This window comes from Nipponia nippon, unplaced genomic scaffold (genome assembly GCF_047370975.1).
Source record: "Nipponia nippon isolate SJK-2023a ecotype South Korea unplaced genomic scaffold, ASM4737097v1 scaffold_7, whole genome shotgun sequence".
Lineage (NCBI taxonomy): Eukaryota > Metazoa > Chordata > Aves > Pelecaniformes > Threskiornithidae > Nipponia > Nipponia nippon.
In genome coordinates this window covers 8238488-8259464 of record NW_028262391.1, presented here as the reverse complement: position 1 = coordinate 8259464, position 20977 = coordinate 8238488, and the positions used below count along the sequence as shown (strand labels likewise).

Genomic DNA, 20977 nt, shown 5'->3' with positions numbered 1-20977 from the left:
CTGGCAATTTTAAGCGTATTAGTGCTGTTTCCTACCACTTTACTAGCTGATTTTGATTTTTTCCCAGGATATTTTCAAACGTACCCCAAAAGGCCTCAAAATGTGAGTGAATGTAGGAACTAGCACGTGGGCGAAAAGCGCAACGGCGAGGGCAACCTGCATGCAGGGTTAAATGCGTGCCTAGAGCAGCATTCCAAGTGTTCTTAAGCTGCTTAAATTAAATGTTTTTAAATTGAGAACTCAAGTGCTAAAGTTTCCCATCGTGTCTTCTGTTTGATTTTATACCCAATACTTCCATTCTTTTTAAAGAAGAAGCTATTTGTGTCCAGACTTCTTTTAAAATACTGTGAAAGCTAGGTTAGAATTATAATATATTAAAATAGCAAATTGGAAGTACTCTAGTGCTCTCTCTAGTAAGTACTAGAGTACTTGCAACATGCTATTTTAATACATTATAATTGTAGGGCCGGAGTACTTACAATTAAGTGTGAGGAATACAAATTAACAATAAAAACTTTCTCTGGCCACAGTTGCTCGTTTTGGAATATGTTTTATTGTTTCTGTGACTTTGGCTGGAAAAAGTTCTTTCTCTGGCAATCTCAACAGCTAGGAAATAGTGTGGCCAAGTGTTGAAACAGAGCTTTGACACAGCTAAGGGGATCTGGAAACGTTAGCAGCAATCAAGCAGTTTTTATCATGACTTAGAGTTGTTAGAGGGAAGAGGTAGTTTTGAAACTAATCCCAAATTCCCCTTCGGCTGCACGTCGGCGGTCGCCCCGGCAGGGACGCTCGGCTCGCAGCATCTTCGGGGCTCATCACCCACAATTTTCCCCACGCCGCGGACAAAGGCGGGGAGGCGGCCGGCGTTGTGCGTGGCGGTGCCTCCCTCTAACGGCTGGCCCTGCGGAGGCCCGGCTGCTCGCCTCCCCGCGTGGGAAAGCGGGGCTGAGGTGGCCTTCGCCCCGCGGGTCCCAGCGCCCCGGGCCTTCACCTGACCCGGGCCCGGCAGGGGCGAAGGGACTCGGGTTCTGCGTTAACGCAGAAGCTCGCGGGAGGAGTTCGTTTCTTGGCTGATTCGCACCGGTTCTCTGTAAAATGATGGTAGCGGGCTGGCGGGTGCCGGAGGTCTCGCCGTTGCGACGGCTGTTGAAGGCACCGGTGAGGTCCCCCACGCAGCTCCGCCGGTGGCCGCGGGCACCCTCGGACGCTGGGAAAGGCGTTGGGGCTCGAGGTCACACTCTGCCAGCACTGGCAGGCTCGGGTCTCTGCGTCTGTGTCGGGACAGCCCCCACCGCCCGCTGCTGTCCTGCACAGAGAAAAGATTTGAGGGGGAGAAAAAACCCTAAAAAACAGCTCCAAGTTTTGTAAAGTCTAGAGGGGACAAAAACGAAGTGAATCCCACCCATCCTGCTGGATTTTCCTTCTGCCTCCTAGTGCTTTCATTTTGTTGAACAGAAACGTTCACTGTAGAAGACGGTATGTCTCAAAGCTGGGTAGTTTTTTGTCTCTTCCGCTGCAAATTGTCGAGATTAAAACTTTGTTTTTCTTTGAATGCGTCAGTTTGTGCAGCCTAAATAAAAATAGGAAGCAATTAGAAAGCACTGGGCATGTGAAAAACCACAGCTCTGTTGAAAAAACATACAGTTCGATAATGCAGTTGTTACTGTATCCAGGCGGTTGTATATACACATTTGTATAAAAATTATAAGTATCACCTAAGCTGACCCTAAATAATATGGGATGATGGGGAAAATATTTTCCTCTGTAGTTGGTTTGTTTAGTCTGGTAGCTGTTTGTGTTTTCTTCTTTTAATCCTCAACTCATAAACAAAAGAGCAGAAAAAATAGCAACTTTTTTCTGTAAGTATTTCAAAGCATATTACTTAAAATGTATTATATTTTAAATGGGTCAGTTAAATTAACCAGCTATATCCCTTTAAATATAATTAGTAAAATAGGGAGAAGGATATATTCTGAGGAATATTTTAGGTTTATTATGTCATTGCTTTGATTCTTAAGTTAGACCTGCTTGAAAGAAGACTCTTTAGGTAAAGGCATGCGTTCATTTTCGTGGTCAGGGTTATAGATTAGCAATGAATCCAGTAAGCATTGCAAATTTACACCTAAAGGTTATACAAGAAATATTTAAAATATGTTTTTATTTAATGGGTCATTCACAAGATGCTGTTTGTCATTTAATGCCTCTGTTTCAGTGCTTGTTAAATTCTTAGCGGGTTTCGTCACCAGTTTTGTCTTTAGAAATAAGCAAAGAAATGGGAATATTTTATGCAGAGCTTGCAGGCAAGTTACTTTTTCTTTTATCCGATTCTCTGGTGTTTCTAATTATTGTGTGTGTGAAATTTTTGGGTGGCATCTAAAGGATTAATACACATTTCATTTCTGAAGTGACATTTCAAATTATTGCTAATACAGATGAATTCAATACGAAAATAGCAGCTATAAAAGTTGTGTGTGTGTGTATATATATATTGAGATATATATGTGAATAGATGTAAATATAGATGGGAAGTGTAAAGTAATGAGTCATCTCTGAAGGACAGCGTTCCCAGTTAAATCCTCTGTGCCTGGGGTAACTGGGCCAAAAATCCTTAGATTGCTATAAAATTAGGCTAACGAAACGTTCCCCCAGTCGAATCAGCTTTACGGTACGGGGCATAAACAGCGATGTCGTTAAACCCGGGCGGTGCTGGGGCTTTGTGGGGCCAGGCCGCTCCCGCGGGGGGACCCCGGCCTCACTGCCGCGCCGTGCCGCCAGCGCTGGGTGGCAGTGGGAGAGAGCTGGGGACACGAATGGTAATTGAGACCGCTGCTAGAGTCGCCTTTTTATAAAAAAGGGCCTCAACAAGCCCTAATAGAAGATTTAGTTTATTTTTTTCACTATAACACGGTAAAAAGATTTGCTGTGCAGTGAGTTAGTATTGATTTTTTTTTTGTCTGTAGCCTCTTAGCTTTCTGACTCCATTATTTTTGATTTTACTATGAATTACGTATCCTTTCTACTGACATCTGACAAACAACATATGGAAGTCATTTTATCTACCAATAATGTGTTTGTCAAAAAAATCATGCGCTAATGGGCTACGCTTCCTCCAGTCCATTTTCCCCAAGTTAATGTCACTGATGTAATTCTAAACATTTAGTGATTTTTGCCCCCTTAATAATTTGTCATTCCCATCGGTTCGTATAAGATTCATGTAAGACACTATAACAGGCTGGGAACTGACCGTAGGTTTTGCGAAGTAAGAGTTGAGCAACTGATTTTAAACCTACGTTCACCTGCCTTTCCCTGATACCTGGCTTTAACACCGTGCCTACCAGGTACGCTTACCACTCCTGGATTTACCTGCAGGCCAGATGTACCCAAGGGATTGATGAATTATGATTCCTCCTCCCTAGCAGGGCATTAGTGTGCGTTTGGTTTTATACTTCCTATGGGATCCTTAGGAATCTCTTTTAAAAAAAGAAGACGTTAGCAGCAAGGCAACAGAACTTTTAAACACAAGCTTAATTGTAAGCAAGTGATTTTCTTCCTTCTAAATTCAAAAGAATCGGGCTTAAAGATGGCTCATGCACTTTGCTGTAGTGCAGCTGCTGTCCTAAGCCTTGCCAAAGCCGAAGCTTTACTGGGGCTCCCACAAACCCCTTGTGGGGCACGCGGCTGGCCGTGCCAGGAGCCAGCGCGCCTCTGCCCACATCCCGCCCGGCGATCGCCCTCTCTCCAGCCGAGGACCCCGCGCCCCTGCGATCCGGGCAGCCGCTCTCCCCCGCGAGGCTGCAGCGTGCTGCTGCCCGCGCCTCTCCTGCCGCGGTGCAAACCTCGTGCTGGGCTGCAGTGAAGTTACTAAAACGTCAGGTAGGGTTTCACTGCCCGAAGCAGTCGGAGCGCTGTAAGCGGTTATCCAGACTCAGCAATCGGTGTATTTGACTTTCTGCACATTCAACATATGCAGAAATAGGTAGCATGTTCCTGATTTTTCTGTTCATCCTATCCATAGAGACTAAACAATATTCCCAAATAATTTTTAAGCAATAGGGCAGGTTCTTGTTTACTGCTCGAAAGTTACATCTCTTCTTGTCTTCTGTCTGCCTTACCCGTTTTATAAATGATGCTCGCAGCAAAAACTGTGCGCTGCTCTGCGATACAGTGCCTTGACCACTGCTGACCCCAAAGTACTATGTATAAAGCAAATGGTTTTCATAAGTAAATGAGATGGACACAAATTGGTTAAAATCTTAAACGAAAGCATGCAGTTAGCAGAATGAATTGAAGATTTGCTTGTCACTGCGGTTAGACAGAGAAGCAGGTAAGGAAGGTTAACTGAGCTGTGAATCTGAAGAAACAGAAAATGAAGCAGAGAGTAAAGCAAACGCTTTTATGTCAGATGTACCATAATGAACAAGCCATGCTACCCAGGACTGGAAATAAAAGTCTTGCAGTACAACCCGCTGATAAGAAATGAAGTTGTTAATTTAGCGTGGGCATCTCCATTCCAGAAATATCTCTGAGCTGCTATTAGTTTATTTGCTCATCTGAAGCTCCACTTACTTGTCATTAATAGACTCAAATGAGTTTTCAGTGGTTAGTCATTGCAGAAGGATGTCAGTTACGTTTATTTTTTTCTTGTGCAAAAGAGAAAGTATTTTGCAGCGTATGTGTTTATCTACGTGAATTTGGATTTAGAATTTTCTATACAGAGTTTGGTGCATCTGAATTTCTGGATAATTCTGCAAGCTCTTTTAGTCTGCAAGCACTTTTCCTGATTTTCAGTATACTTTGCTTTCTTTAGAATAAGAAATTTAACCTTTTATACATACATATGTATATACCACAAATATATAATTAAAACTGCTTTTTTATTTAAATTTGTGGTGTATATAGTGTTTAAAGTATTCTTGTCTATTCATGACGTTTTCAATCAAACTTCATGGTTATCCTAAGTTGCTTTTTCCTCATCTTTTTGGCAATCTCCTTTTTACTGTGTTGCTGGAGACCATGGTTCTGTGGCTCAGGAGCTCAGCTCCTCGGTACCAGGTCACTCAGCCACACCAAACTGACGTGCAGGGGCACGGGCAGACCCAGTTGCACTTTCTTTCCAGCCATCTAGAAAAAGAGTTTATATTGATGGTGTTAGCAGACAGCTGGCCTGTGAAATCTGGCTGGTGCAGATATACCTGCTCTGACATCAAGCCTACCAGTACAAAACCTTTTAAAACCAAATTTGAATTAGAAGAGAGTTTGTACCGGATCAGCCTGTGCATGACGTTGCTGCCGCGTGTTAAGTCTGAGTTTCACAGACCATGTCCTGCTTTGTTGGTCTTAGTTTCCGACCAGTCTGATCTATCCAGAAGATTGGTTGAGCAGTGAAAGAACTAGCAAAGCCTACCTGACAGCACCCCAGTTACATGTTAGTGTAGCTCGGACGAAGGTTGGCAGGACCTGCTCTTCTTCACCATAACGTCACGGGGAGCTGCATTCACTTTGTCAAAGTAAAATCTCAACCTGGGATTCAAAAATATCTTGTGAAATACATGTGCGCTGTGAGACCTCACAGTACAATAAAGAAGCAATTTTGCTCATTGGATTAAACAGCTGCAGTTTTGTCACCTAAGAATCATATGAGCACACAATATTTAGTGTGTATGTTAGGAATATTTTATTACCAGATTCTAAGATTTTTTTTTTGTCAAATTCACGTAACGATGTAACTCTTAATGCCAAACTTATTACATAGCTTGTCACAAAGAACAGACAGATGATGGGACATCTCTCTGGACACCCGCAGCTGAAGCCAAATTCACCTCCATACAGGCAGAAGTAGTTTTACTGCTACATACAGATGGTACTCCACTGAGCTGTCTGCACTCTCCCCGAGTCTTTAACTTCTCCAGGAAATCCTCATGCCGTAAATCTAGCAGTTATCCTGCGAGGACATCTCTGGCAAATTCTTAAGTTAGCATCTTGAATGATATCATATGTTGAACGATAATGGCCAACTCACTATTGTTATTTTTACTAAAGGAGAGAGTTTTTCTTTGTAACAGAGTATTTTGGGCTGCAATACAAGTTGGTTTTTTTCTGGGATGTACTGTTGTAAAATACATTCAAGTCATTGCTTAGACATGGCATTTATCTTAGGCTTACACTAATGTATACTGACATTACACCTTCTCTTTGTAGACCAAGCCACCCTAGTAGAGCAAGTGAAACGAGTAAAAGAAATTGAAGCTATTGAAAGTGACGCCTTTGTTCCGCAGGCATTCAGATCAAGTAAAGAAGTCAAAAAGGTAAGTTTTCAATGTCCCTTCTTGGTGCCTAATCCTTTCAAAGTCAGGTGGAAGCTGCGCTGTTAGTACAGTTTACATCCATGAAAGAGCATCAGCATTGACAATCCTAACTCCCACCAACGACTCTCCTATGTTCTTGGTGTGGAGTTCAAGGAAGAATACATTTAAATGTGTAAGAATTTCAATGAAATCAACTGTTTTGACAGTATATTCTACCTATGCTGAGCAACTCTGTTTTTTAAAAATTCTTTTAAAATCATATAAAGCCATGAAGATTTTTTGTAGGAGAAACCGAAGAATTAAAATCCAAAAGCAATCAGACACTTACCTTGTAATTAAAGGTAGAGATCAGTATTTTTAACTCTGCTTAACTGAAGCCAGACTTTAGGACCATATTTACTCCCTGAAACAAAACGGCGTTGTTCTCAGACAGCTTTCCAAAAACCTAACATCAGACATCCAGGTTTCTGAATTTTACTTACATTTTGGCTGCCAAGTCTTCTAGGGAACTTGGATGCTTTCGTCTTTGGAAACAGGCAAGCAAAGGCTGGTTCGGTTTTTCCATCTAACAGTGAGGTGTTTTGAATTATCACTGTTTGTTTCCCCCAGAACGTGCATTTTCTTGCCTTTTCAGAAGTCTCCGAGAAGTTCACGTGGCTTCTTCAGAAAGTGATCCAAAACCCCAATGCTGCGGTTCTGCAAGCTCTCTCATTGCCTTTGGCAATCCCTTGTTTTTCACTTCATGTGTTTAGTCTGGATGTTAGTCCACGTCCAGCGTGTTCCTGCTAAGCACGCTGAGAAGTATTTGCATGAGGATCCTTTCACGGGCACGTGTTGCAGTAGGAAGAAAGCTGAATCCTCGGTTAAGATGCTGCCATGTTTGGGAGTTTGAGGATAAAATATTCAGATGTGTTTCTTTCTTTTTAGTCAATAGAGCCTACTGAACTACAGTACGAACCTGTAACTATCGGAGCGGGAACTGTTGATGCATCTGCTCCTGAAAAAGAACCACCACCTGCCAATATCCCTACTGCCATCAAATATCAAGATGATAACTCTTTAGCACATCCGAATGTAAGTGTGTCGATATCTACTTGATCTTTAGAACAAGACAGCCCACTGAATGACAGCAGGTTCGCCTAACCTAACAACTATTTTGCTGTGCTGCTCATCAAATAATCTGTGGTCTGAACACCATTAACTAACAGGCCGCTCGTTGGCTCAGAAAGGATCACACTCCTTGCGTCATCCAACACAGAAAAATTACAAAAGAAGTTGTTCACCAGTGGCGTAGTTTTAGAGTTACAAACCAATTTTATAACAAAGTAGCATACTAGTTCAATGCAGGGGAATTTAAGATCCTGTTCATATAAAAAATCCTGTTCAATAAAAATTCAGGAAAAATTGGTTTTAGTTTGTGTAGTGGGAAACCTGCTGGAAGACTCAGAACTTGCCCACCTTGCCAAATCGTAAAGCTTTAAATACATCACAAACTTAAGATAGTTTTAAATCATTGTGGCTAAACTTACACAAATTCCTTTGTGAGCACTTATAATTGGAAACAGGATTACTTACAGTAGAGTTTTTTTAAGAATTAGCAAGTTAAAAATGACTGCAGTAGATAACCGAATGCAAGTCATAGATAACCTAGATAACTAGATAATAGTTATAATAGTTATAATAGTAGTAATCGTAGTTATATATATGTCTTATGACTTATATATATTATATATGTCTTATGATATATATGACATATATGTCTTATGACTTATATATTGTATATTATATATAATATAATATATAAGATAATATAATAGTTATAATATATAATGTAATAATAATAACTAGATAACCTAATCAAGACCTGTACAATATGACAAACTTGCTGTTTCAGGAGGAGACCGAAGTCAGAATGTCTTGGCTTTCCAATTATTAAAGTCTCTACCTTCACTAGTGCGTTTATATCACCTTTGTAGTCTAACACCCCTAGGCAGCTGGGCTTTTTCTTTGGGCACTGAAATAGTCAATACATATTTCAACAGATTATAACAAACAAAGAGACAGTTAATGAGTTGTGCCTACTTTTCTTCCTCTCCCCCGTGTCTCTCAGCTGTTTATCGAGAAGGCAGAAGCAGAAGAGAAGTGGTTTCAGAGGCTGATTGCTCTTCGGCAAGAAAGGCTGATGGGCAGTCCGGTGGCCTGAGCGAACTGCTGCGACCATCACATACCAGTTCTCCGCAAATGCTAACAAATCCAACCATTACATTGTTTTATTTTTCTCTTTTGAGGGGATTTTAATACTCAGTATGAGTTGTACAGAGAATAAATATTTCATCTGAATAAACAAGAATGTTCTATCCTCCGTTTTTCTCCTGAACTCATTGCTGAGTGACTTGTATCGCTGAGCTACCCACTGTAGAGGGGAAGGCTATCAGAGCAGTGTAATTTTCTTTTTTCATACTGAATTCCTCTGGGGTGCAAAAAACCTGACAGCCCAAGGAGGCGTAATTTTATACCTCCCAATCAAAAAAATGCATATAACCATGTAGCAGTTCAAAGACAGATGAAAAAATAAGACTGTCAAAGTTCAGATTTGCCAGCACTCAGACAGGAGGAGTACAAGCGATACCACCCTGGGCCGTTACCTCTTCTGCAGCTGGAGGAGGATTCAGGGCAAACGATATCCCTGTTATCATTTCTTCCTTCCGTTCTGCGTTGCGGCAGCAGCTTTTGAATCCCAGCCATCTGTGGACAGTCTCCTTCCTGAGGGGCTCTTCTGAATTGATGCATTCATCCGCCTGCTCCAGCCTTAGCCTGGTTCCTCACTTCTGGTGGGCTTGAGTGGAAAGCAATGTTTTACATTTCTGTGAACATCCACCCACTACTGTTAGCATCCCGGAGCAGATGTAAGGAAAAGGTTATGTTATCCTTTTAAACAAATTTGTAAAGTTTTCAGCAGGTTTCAAGAAATATTATTTGCTGAGCAATTTTAAGCACATTAAAATGTTTGGTAATCAGGAAAAGACAGCTTTCTGCGAACTCTTAATGGGAAATAATATAAATATTATTGTGTGTAGTGGTACAGACCTTTGTCAAACAAGACTAATGGCATACCGATTTCTGTATAGAGTGACTGTTTTCAGTCTGTGAAGCTTCCGTTTGTCCAGGTTTGACTTTAAAATAATGAAAGATTAGTCCTATTTGAACATACCAAATTTTCCTGAGTACACTTACAAAAAAGAAATCTGTCCATCATCCAACTAAATGCCAGAGATCAACCAAATAAAATACAAAAGTATTTATTCTGAGGTATCTAGCAAAGCTGTGAGAAAACTATTAAATAAGTAGAAGACTAAAATAAGCCCCCCACCTCTGGACATACCTCATTGGAAATTACCTGCATCAGCTTTCCCGTGTGAATGAAGAAATTAATTTAGTGTTAATTGTCCTTGTCCACAGATCTGTGCTGAAAAAAAAAAAAGGAGGATGATTGTGGAAATGTACTTTGGTTGTCTTATTTTTTTTAGATCACCTATGCAAAAGGAAAATGTATTAAATTTGCATTCTAATACGTTTTTACTTTTTCTTTATGAACAGTGCTAGTTTTACTTGCTCCTGCATTAAAATGGCTGTGTTTCAAGACTACCCTTGTCTGCAACAAAAAGTGGAAAAAAAATTGTTTCCCTTGTTTCATTTCAGCATTTTCAAATGGTAAATATTTGTTATTGTTCTGTCTTCTAATCTCCTTCTGTGTTTCTTTCATGGTAAATAAAAACTATTTGATCTCCATGCAAGGTACAGGTGTAAATTCCTCTTTTTCACACGTTATGTTGGATAATTTTGGTATTTTTATTGGATGCAAAATTTCCTTTTATGTAATTCACAACCCTATAGGATATTAAAAAATTGTACAAACTGGTCTGTTAATAAGCAAATAAGACTTAGTGGTAACAACAGGGTGTACCTACTATTGCTTATCAGTCAATAACTAAATTTGTCCAGCAAGCCCATGCTGGAGAATTGTGAGCAAGATCTGGAAAGAAAATGGAAATAGCATTTAGATAATCTGAATTGACTAGAAATATGTACTGAAATATGCCAAACATCATTTGAAACACGGAGCATATCATTATAAAGTTGATTTTTATATTTTCACTTGCAGATTAGTGCTCCGAATAACCAAAAAATAATTACTCAGAACTCTGTAGCCTTCACGAAATACATAGCTTGTTTATAGCCCCGGTGTCTGCCTGTGCGGAGACAGTTCATTTAAGAGGAGGGTTTTTTCTGTTTTAGGCCCTATGTTCTGTCACCCTGTCTCAGTTCCTGCTTTGAACATTCATTGTGCTGAAACCAGGTCAGTAAACTTGAAGTTTATGGAGTTACCGGTGTTGGGAGATGAAGGAATTGTCAGGATGGAGTTTTTGCCTAGATAACATCTGTTACAAATTAGAAAATGTGCTCTCCTTTTTGTTACAAACCTGGAAGTTCATGCAATACAGATTTCTAAAGATGCCTAAAGCAAGTCAGTGATGCTCAAGTGCGTGTCCTGGCAGTGAGAGCTCACGTGGAGCTGACTGGCGACCTTACCAAGGCCAGATGTTGCGTCTTGCAAGTGAGTTTTAATCTTACGGTGGATCCCTCATTGGGTACGGCTAAGCTGAATATCCAAAACACCGAACATCTCACTGAGATGTAAGTGGCCTTTTGCAAGATTCACTTGCAGGGAGGCTCGCTGCTTTCCGAAGCCGAGCCCTGTCGAAGGGGCGCTGGATCAGTGCTCTGCCTTGCCGAGAACCTGCCGTTGCTGATTCCACAGCTTAAACCTTCACCAAAAATAGACGCTGTTCCACTGCGTTTGCTCCTGGAGAGTGAAATAAAGGTTGCGTAAGGCCAGTTGTAGGGTTGTAAGCATGAATGTTTGGACTGCAGCACTCTTGATTCAAGTTGTGTAAACTATTTTGCTTTTACTTGAATAGCATCCTATGATAAATTATTCCTTTTCCTGTCAAAGGTAGGCAGATACTTGAGTATCAGAAATGAGATAGGCAAGAAGGCAGCAACATCAGAAATAAACTTCACTCTGTAACCAGCTCTGCATTAAGGAGCATTTTGACAAACTTACCACTTAAAATTATTTTACAAGACTTGGACACATGATAAATGGATTACCATTCCATGCGTGGGGCCTTTTTGCTTGAGGAAAAGACAGCATGTGTCACCTAATCAGCCAGATACAAATTTAATTAACTGTGTTGTAACGTGGACATGAAACCCATATCAATGTGTACAAATTAATCGCCACTAACCTGGAAAAATGCACTGCTGACTCTCACCCCACGCTTCTCCTGATCCAAAAAGGAGTGACACCTTCCGACAATAATCCTGCTTTGTTAGTTTCTTTGCTCCTAAGGTCTTCTGATGTTCTCACATTTAGCATTTAGGACTCTTCCCTGTGGAAAGTTTATTTTTTTTGTTGTATTTTCCAGTTTGCTCCGTGCTCCTGGGGAAAGGGAAGGGATTCCTGATTAAGAAAGGGAAAGAAACAGCTGTTTGTTAGTTATCCAACTAAAACATAGGACTTTTAGCTGTGTTTTGCAGCCTGTAGAGACAGCAGTGACGTGGTTTTGTCATTCAGGACTCGTGACAGGGTGTCTCCGATACAATCAGCTCTAACACAAAGTTCCTCCTAATGCCAAACTACCTTAAGTCTGACTCGGACGAATGATGTGTAGGAGTGAAAAGATAATGCTGTAACTCGAGCCATTCAGACTTCTGGTAGTCAGCGAAGACCTCTACTCCTAGAAATTACATTAGCAAACTCATTTCACTTAGCCTGCTGAACAGCCACCATCAATTAAAATCAAACCAGGCTGATTTTGATTTGATAACTTTTAGGTAAAATGTTCAGTAGCTCTTTCTGGTTTCTTGAGTCATCCAGCATGTCCACAACTATTTTTTTTTATGATAATTGCTTGAAAAGGAGCTGCATTTAGTTTTTAAATTACTGTTACAACATTTTAGAAAGATTTTGCTACTAAAATAATGGTATCTAAGAAAACACTGCCAGCCAGGAGATCAAATTTTGCTACTTCTGCTTCAGTCGCTCTGATATGAGCAGGACTGGATGATCCCGAAGGCCATTTTTCCATCAGTAACCCAAAACCAACCTTCTTGATGATTACAGTTTTCCATTTGTCAAGTTACAAGAAGGAAGTTATTTTTAGTGGAGATCCTTGAACTCTAGAAACCTGTTTCAGGAGAGATCAGCTTGAACCTATGACTTAATCCACATATGACACAGGGCTGCGACGACTTCAGCTTGCAGCAGTAATAAAAAGCAATGCTAGAAGTATTATTACTCCAGAATTTAAAATATTCATAGTTTGTAATTTTGACTTAGTGCAGCATTGCCTAATTTCTTTTTTCCTGACTGTTCCCTCCCCTCCTTGTCTCCCTCCTTTGCTAAGACCTAGGAAAAGAGAGTAGCAGTGGCTGGGCAGGATTACGTGACGCTGGGGAGCAAGACTTAGACACTGAGTCACTCTGGAATTGCCACGCGGGGGTGAGACGTGACACGATACGTCTACTCTTTCTGGAAGGGAAGCTCAGCCCAGAGAGGGGAGGAGGGAGCCCAGTGCTATCACCAGTGCTGAGCTGTGCTTTGCTTCCAGCTGGGCTCCCCCCCCATTGAGGTGTGCGTCTTGTGAGCTGGTAAATGGTTATGCCACGATTGAGACCCAGGTGCAAATGAAAATCGCTACTTGGCTATCGTTTTGCTTCTTCGGAAATAGAACACAGACTGGGGCTGCATGGTTGCAGGGATAGTAGTGATATGAGAAGCCTTTCGGCCCTTGGGCATCGTTTTTGAACGCACTATTTTGAAAAGGCTGTAGTTTAAAAGGTGTCGTCTCTGCTGAGCTGCCACGGTAAAAATCTCATTCCCACTAGATGTCTCTGCCGTCCCAGAGCAGTTGTCACACTGAATATCAGTGGCTGTCTAGAAAGGCCATAGAAATGAGATGCACAGAGTCTGAATTTGCCTTTTTACTTCCTAAACAGAGCTGGAGTTAGGGTAACAAGACAGAGCAGTTTGTCTCAGAGTTTTCTGTTGCTTTACAATCTTCATCCTTTCAAATCAAAAATACTGCTCAAAAAGGTAAGCTCCAAATATTTACTGTCTATGTGGTGCAGTCCCTGGGAGAGTTTATAGGAAGAAAAAGTGGACTCTTCCCCTCTCTTGTCAGCAAAACCAGCTGCCGAAGGCCGTGCTGCCCCTCGCTCACCAGCACGGCCGGTTTCTGGAGCTGGCCTGCCGGGAACGACGGGAGGGACGGGCACCTGCCTCTGGATGCTGCAGGTCTCCACGTCTGCCGGAGGCAGCGGCTGGATTTCCATGTTACAGTTCTGAAAGGAAGACACAAACAAATCTCTTTAATTATTATTAATGGGAACTAAATACAGCTAACATTTGTAAAAATGTCAAATTGCATTTCTGGAAACCTTTTCAGTGAACTTGAGAGTATTTTTTTTATAAATTATTGTCATCTTATTTCAGTGTTCATACAAGTTACAGAGCCGGGCAACTATGTGAATTGAATATATATTTAAATAAAATATTAATGTAAATGTTATTACATGTCTACCTCGAGTTGCTTACAGTAGCACGATGCTTTTATCTGACATTTACGAACAATTTATAACAAACTGCCTTTGCAAAAGACTCTGCACTGGGCCAACGTTACAGATGGAATGTAATCAGCTTTGTAACTACACTGTCAAAAGGCCACTTCCACTAAAAATACGCTTAAGCCTCTGGAAATTGCACTGCATCTTTAAGCCTACCTGTAAAAGAACTTAACGGTTAAGAGGTAAGGATACCTCATTTATGCCAATACATTTTAAATTTAAATAGTAACTGCTGATCCTTACAGAACTGACGGGGGATTGAGCACTGATTGTCTGAGTCCTCTCAAATTACCTTCAACCTTGCTTCTGACATTGCTGGGCAGTGCGTGGAAACACACAGCGCAGGGCTGATCACAGCCCCCCAGTGCTCTCTGACCAGGTTTTTCCAAAATAGCTCAGGAAAAAGACCTATTTTTAATATACTGTGCTGGTTCTCAATAGTTAGGTAAACAGAGTTAAACATTTTCCTACGCTTTTGGAAGTTAGGGGCCGCAACAAATGTAATTAAAAAGTAAGTATGTAATAAGAGCTGGGATTTTTTTTCTTTAGGTGAACAGTGAAAACTCTTCTTGACAATTAAAACTGACAATTCTTGCCTTACCTGTGAAACTAGTCATATACTGTGATCATTTCTGAGCTGTATAAACATGATTTGTGATAACTTGTGCGTTTAATATGCTTGTTTTCTACAGGGCTAATTTAAATGCAGCTTTAATAATGTCTGCTCAACTAGCAAGATTCATTTTTAGTTTTAGAGACAGCTTAAGGCAGGCAAGACCTTTCGAATTAGTTCAAGTACTTGAACAAACACAGTACTGTCCCAACTGTGGTCACGAATTTTAAACAGTGGAGAAATTTGGCTTCACCTGGTGCAAACCACTTGAAGCAGGAAAGCTTGGTTTTTACTTTCCTGTGGAAATTGGCTCTTGCAGGCACTGGGTAAATCAAGCAGCTCTTGCTGCCTAGCTGATTTATAGCCCTGGGCGTGTGTTGCTATACATCTTGCATTTTTCTTTGTCTGATTTTACAGCTTGAGGCCACGGACAAATTCTGAGCTCGATTTTGGCGATCTTCACCATTAACCCGGTAAAGATTTTGCCCCAGGAACACACGTGCTGCATTTCCTCCCTGTGCCAGCAGTTCGTTATTATCTCTGATCGTAAGAGAACTGGCCCCACCGCGCAGCCCAGCAGAAGCGGGTCTCTTCTCTCGGTGCCCAGGGTTGTAGAGGAGTCAGCCACCGCCCGCGCGTGCTCTTAGCCAGGCGCGCTGCTGGAGGAGGCACCAAGGCAAGTGCCAAGTGGCTTTGCCCCAACCATCAGAAAACCACTCGTGGATGCCATGGTGCTGAGACTAGAGTACGATTTTTTTTTTCTCTCCCTCCCAGTGCCAGAGAGAAGAGAAGTCGCCAGGATTTAAGAAATAAATATGTCATCTCACGGAAGACTGTTCAGCATCTTCAACATGTATTTTTTGGTTGCTTGGCCATTGGGAATGGGAAGATGAGATAGCTGCAAATTACTGAAGTAACTCAGGAACAAAACTCCCTCTGCTCCGTAATACTTTATCGTGTGCTGCCAAAGTTTTTATAAATCAATAGGTACTGTACATGATGGCAACGGAGCCCATTTAAACAAATATTATTTTCGGATCATATCCTAGCATCAATGATAAACACTCCCCCTGGGGCCAGGTCTTGACTGTTTTTTTGTTATGTTGGGTTTTTTTTAAGAATGAGACTATGTATATTTATATGCCTCAATTTTCACTCTGCTAAACAAAACAAGAACAGAAGATAGACAGAAAGGTCGCGAAATTAGGGCTGGTTAAAAGAAATGCTGTTTCACTTGATGGAAAATTAAACTCAGGAATTCATTGCTACAAGATGTAATTAAAGCCAACAACTTAGAAACTCTCAAATGGATTATTGCTTGTATAGATGATTTGAAAAGTAACATCCGAATACTTTTAGAAAGAAACAAAAGCTTATCCTGCAGGTCTTGGGAATGAGTTTGTATTACAGAGATGCGCCAGGCCAAGGGCGCAGAGCTCTTGTGCACTTCCTAGCAGTTTCTGAAGAAACATCGTGCCCGGGTAACTCGTAAAGAAGACACCGGACACCATGCAGACCTACCAGGTAATCCAATCTGGCAATTCCTACATTGCTGATCTTGGTATTTTGTAAACAGCTATTAAATAAGTAAATGATATAAAATATTGGTTTTTAAAAGGGAGCCAATCTCTCACGTTTCGGTGAATCTAACAGAATATAATTCACCAATTCTTTCACCTGCCTCAAAGAAACACAGCAAAATCTCATTCTTTTACTTGCTGAAGCCTTCCAGATATGGAAGACTTCAAATCCACTTGACACACCATGAGGATCTCTCTTGCAGTCTAAATGATATTTGTTGCCCTGACAACAGCACACAAGCATTATTTATTAGTTCATACATTATTGATAATCCTCTCATTTGTGTGCGATGGGAGGAAGTTGGTCTGCGAGCAAGTTACAAATGAAAGGTTATCAACAACTTGTAGAAGTCGGTGACTATTCTATATATAGCTGGTCCCAGCGCGCGCTCTGCTGATGCCACAAAACATGTTTCCTACCCGCCGGTGGTGCAAGTACGGGGTTAGGAATCTCCTGCAGCCATGAGTTTTTACTCCAGTTTATGTATAATAGTCAGACAATTTTTTAAAAATCAACTTCAAAGACAGAACAGGAGCTTTTAAGGATATTTCCTAATTGTATATGGAGCCCAAAGAGAGTCTCAGAGTGAACACAGAAATGTTTTCCCTCACCAGTTCTTGGGTGGGAAAATGGAAAAATTTGGAGTAACAGTAACAAGACAAAAATCTCTTCCTATAAAAAGCAGGAATTAACCTTTCCAGTTTGCCTCTCACATGAAATATGGTTCAACTTATCTACTTAACGCTGACAATATACTTCTGAAGAGGTACTCTATATTTCATCAGAGACAAGAACAAAAGACCTCTGGTTAACACCAAGAGATAGTTTTACTTCTGCCTTGCTCCGTTTACTTCATTAGGGTAATTACCCCCTTTTAAACGAGCTGACGTTTCATCAGTGTCAGACCCAGCGTTGCTGAGCACCAATGAAGAGACTGAGAGGATTTCTCATGATTCAGATTAGATTTCAATAGAAAAGTCTCCCGATAATGAACTAAGGAGCATTTGCTCTTTTTTTTCCTTGGTGTCTTCTTTGAGTATGCAAACTGGATATTTCTTTTTAATATTACTTTTTAATTTTGATACGTATTTATTTTTAAAACAAAGGAACTTTGTAATTTAGCTATAATAATTACGTATTTTAAAATCGCACTAGCAATATAGTCCTTTGGTATACAATCTTAAGATGGGTCCTGGCTCTCGTTCTCACAAACCAGTTGCTGGCTGGCGCTTTGCCTATTTAAACATGTATGCAGGAATGCAATTTTCACCTCCAAGTGTTAAGCATCCCTACTGGTTAAAAATAATCCTTGTAGAGAAACTGTAGCTGATGACTACCCAGATATAAAGGCAGATATATTTCTGTATTTCTCAGCAATTGCACCGAGTGTTTTCCACATATTTTAGTCTTTTTCACATAGCCACGCTATTCTAAACACGGTGATCACAATTAGGATCTTTTTTCAGCATCACTGTAATTGATTTGTACTCTGGATGGAACCGAAAACATAAGGCAAAGTAAAACAGCCGTGGAAAGAGCTACTCAGCACAAAGAGTTAAGATGAACTGAAGTGTTAGTTGAAAATGTTTGGGGCAGGAACCTAAACACATATCTCTGGAATGGAGAGAGAACAGAGAATTATAAATACCAACAAAACGTCAATATGGCAAAATGACCTTTTGTTCTAGATGAATATGTTCAACAAAGCTCTGAAGTCTGAATCAGATTTAAATAGTCATATCACCAAAATGAATAAGAATTAAGAAGGTAAATTAATTCCTAAGGGAAATCACTGTAGATCTCATTAGTTCAGGAACAAGATACCTTGAAACTTTTAATTAAAGATAATATTTACTGCAAATGAATAAGAGTTGGCAGGTTTCAGCAGAAACCATAATCTCATTTATGCAAAGTTTTCTTATATTAAGGCAGACATCATTAATCTCATTGGAGATGCCCTCCAGACTGACAGTGCTGTAGCACCGAGGTGATTTCTTACAGAAGTCTTTTTATCTACACAAAAGAAATCTAACTCAAGCAGACACAAACCATAAGAAGGCCTGAGCAATTAGAGATATCACTCTGTGCAAATAGAGTACTGACTTTATCGTGTTAGTGAGCCTCTCGTAATGAGCTCACTTCTAACGGGGCCCATCTTACCACTAGCAACCGAAAAATTAACAATAACTAGAACTCATATTGCTTAGTTATCTGCACAGTAACCCAGCTCTGGATCTGCTCTGACTTGGAAAGAAATTTCACCTTTTGCAGTCGGAGTCCGCATAAAATTAAGTAGCAAACTGTAGCGGATCTGATGTACTCTGGACAGCTGTTGGAAGGGTCTACACTTCTGTTTCATCGTTGTACAGAAGAGGGAATGGGTTTCTTTTCACAAGGCTGTATTTATACAAAGGCTCCACTGCACGAACTGAACTTGCAGTCCGTTTTGTCTCTGTGTTCAGAAGCTGTAAATAAACACTGTAAAAAAATACCTAGATAGGTTTTGGTAGAAGACTGCAAACAAGTTCACCACGCCAAAACAAACATTTTGAGAAGATAAAGCTGCAGAAGGATAGTACTTTGCAGGATTTTGTATTCAATGCACTAATTATGTTAAAGAAAACTCACCTTGCTGGTTTGTAGCAAGTGGTAAGTGAACATTCTAGCATACCATGTCATGGACATTAATGAACTGCTATAATGGCAAAAACCAAATTGATCCAGGGCATCTGTCTATTAATCAAAATAGAATGACAAGTAATTAATAAATGAGCGCTGTATATGACTTAATCACTATGGTAAAGCTACTGCATGTTACTTTTCTAGTATGAATACACTCTAGCTTCAGAGAAGTTTTAAAGAGCTTTAAAATCTGTGGATTGAAAGACTAACTGGAGTGCAAAGGATGATATTACTACAATGCTTATAATATTTTTGTGTGCGGTTTGAAACAAAGCTTGAATTCTGTCTCTGAGCAATAAAAGAGGTCTTTGATAACATCATAACTGGCACAAGGTTTCGTTATAAAAAGCCCCAAAGCAGCAGAGTTCACTTCCAAGACTACCGCCTGATTTGTTTTATTTGCTAATCTTTCATCAGAAATGTACAGACAGTTCACAGACTTCACCTGGATAATCAATGGGTAACCCTTTTTCTGTCATGCTTCCCTGCCCACCAGTCAGTCGGTATAAACGTTTTCACCGTAACAACTGCTCAAACTTGGAGTGCATCTTAAGGCTGCTATATCACCACTTGCTAGGATCTAAAGAGAAGTCTACATCAGTGGACAGCAAAATCAATGCTCACCCGATTACAGATATTTTTCAAAAATATTGCAGGCTCAGTTCATTCATCTTTTACGTCGGTTTTCCACTTTGGGCCAAATACCAGCAGAGCTCCTTCTGCAGCATGATGGATCTTAGTGGAACGAAGGATCTGCTCTCATGACTGCCATATAAATACTCCGATGCTCTCTAATCCCACCTGGTGATCCGGGGCACATTTTCTATCTTTCCCCTAAAAACTGGGATATTGAAAGAGATGTGAGGAGAGGAGGGGAGAGCCTTCGCCAGCCTCTCAACAGGAGATGCAAGAGAGGAAACAACCCCCAGGCTCACAGCTCGGAGAAACTTTGCCATCTAGACTAGGAGAATTTTTCCAAACACATAAATATTTTTCTCCACAATTCTCCCATTTTATGAAGAATGAAGGGGAGATTCCTATACCTCTAGTTCTTTCAAACTGTCTTCCTTCAGAAGTAAGTTTATATGTAACCACAGTTCTTATACACTCCCCTACATGTTCACAGCCACTCTGCTCTTCAGGAAAGCCAGCTAACACTCCCTGTGTATTTGCCCCATTCTTTTACTGAAACCTTGACGACTGTGCCCAGCGACAGGCTTTGCTGATGGGTTTCTCCTTTACAGCCGGCCGCGGGACTGCTTCCTCCTGCCGAGAAGACAAAGCGCTCTTTTTCCCTTTCTGTTTAACCAGTAATCCTAACCAGTCTCACTCCCAAAGCCGGTATGGTTAAGCAATATGCAATGAACTGCTGGCCAGAAGGCAACTATCGTAGACCCTCAGAAATCGGATATGCCTTGTGAGTGCTTAGCGGTGTGGAGCGCAAGGTAACCCTGACCCACAAAGGGCTGCGACGGCCACCCGCAGCCAGAGCTGCAACTGCGGTCAGATATCCTTACTCCGTCCCGGCCTCGGTTTTTCCTCGTTGCTCGGTTGTGCTGGACCAGCGGCTTAAGGCTGCCTGTAGCGCCGGCGCTCGCTGCGCTGCCCGGGGCGCCGCTGCTCCGCCAGGGGCTCCCGCCCAGGCTCCCGCTTTTTCCCCAGCCGCTGGGAACGGGGACACAGCCGGCCTCGCACAACGCGGTCGCTTTGTTTTACTGCCACCTACTGGAAAAAATACAATTATTTTTTAAATTGCCAAAGACGGGGGGGCAGCGGCCTGAGCCGCGCCGACGGCACCGACCCGCAAACCCTTGACGGGAGCTGGGGTGAAGGCCGGGCCTGCTCCCCGCCGGGGCCCGCACCCCGCCAAGCCGGGCCGGGCCGGACCCTGTGGTCTCACCGGGCAAAAGCGGGGCTTCGGGAGAGGCGGCCCGAGGAGCAGCGTGGGGCTCCACGCCCGGGGCTGCTCCTGCTCCCCGCCGGGCCGGGCGCCGGGCCCGGGCCCGAACCTTCTGGAGCGGGGCCGCACGGCGGCGCCAGTTGCCACGGCAACGGCGGCCCCCGCCGAGCCCCGCCCCGCTGAGCTCGTCACGGCCCCGGCGGCCAA

The 20977-nt window shown here is 41.8% G+C and overlaps 1 protein-coding gene and 1 long non-coding RNA gene across 20 annotated transcripts in view; one reads left to right on the top strand and one right to left on the bottom strand.

Moving 5' to 3' along the window:
- The window catches only part of RSRC1 (arginine and serine rich coiled-coil 1), a 176065-nt gene extending 165971 nt beyond the window's left edge, over positions 1-10094 (top strand). For both annotated transcript variants that reach the window (XM_087740338.1, XM_087740337.1), the window contains 3 exons: positions 6199-6305; positions 7233-7379; positions 8416-10094. In XM_087740338.1, the coding sequence (XP_087596464.1) occupies positions 6199-6305; positions 7233-7379; positions 8416-8508 (347 nt within the window). In that variant the 3' untranslated portion in view covers positions 8509-10094. The remainder of the gene's footprint in view (positions 1-6198; positions 6306-7232; positions 7380-8415) is intronic.
- On the bottom strand, positions 498-20933 carry LOC148050788 (uncharacterized). Of its 18 annotated transcripts, none has more exons than XR_015700690.1 (14): positions 20771-20933; positions 20388-20595; positions 19495-19711; positions 18817-18921; positions 18451-18666; positions 13592-13712; positions 11615-11808; positions 10896-11169; positions 9688-9771; positions 8388-9141; positions 6788-7176; positions 6634-6708; positions 5405-5520; positions 498-1570 (listed from the first exon to the last, which is right to left on the bottom strand). It is a non-coding gene; the product is annotated as an uncharacterized LOC148050788 (long non-coding RNA). The 18 variants fall into 18 exon arrangements; XR_015700689.1 differs by having other exon boundaries at positions 499-1570; positions 9703-9771; positions 20771-20932; XR_015700686.1 differs by having other exon boundaries at positions 501-1570; positions 8388-8549; positions 8951-9771; positions 20771-20931.
- Between the last annotated feature and the right edge of the window lie 44 nt (positions 20934-20977).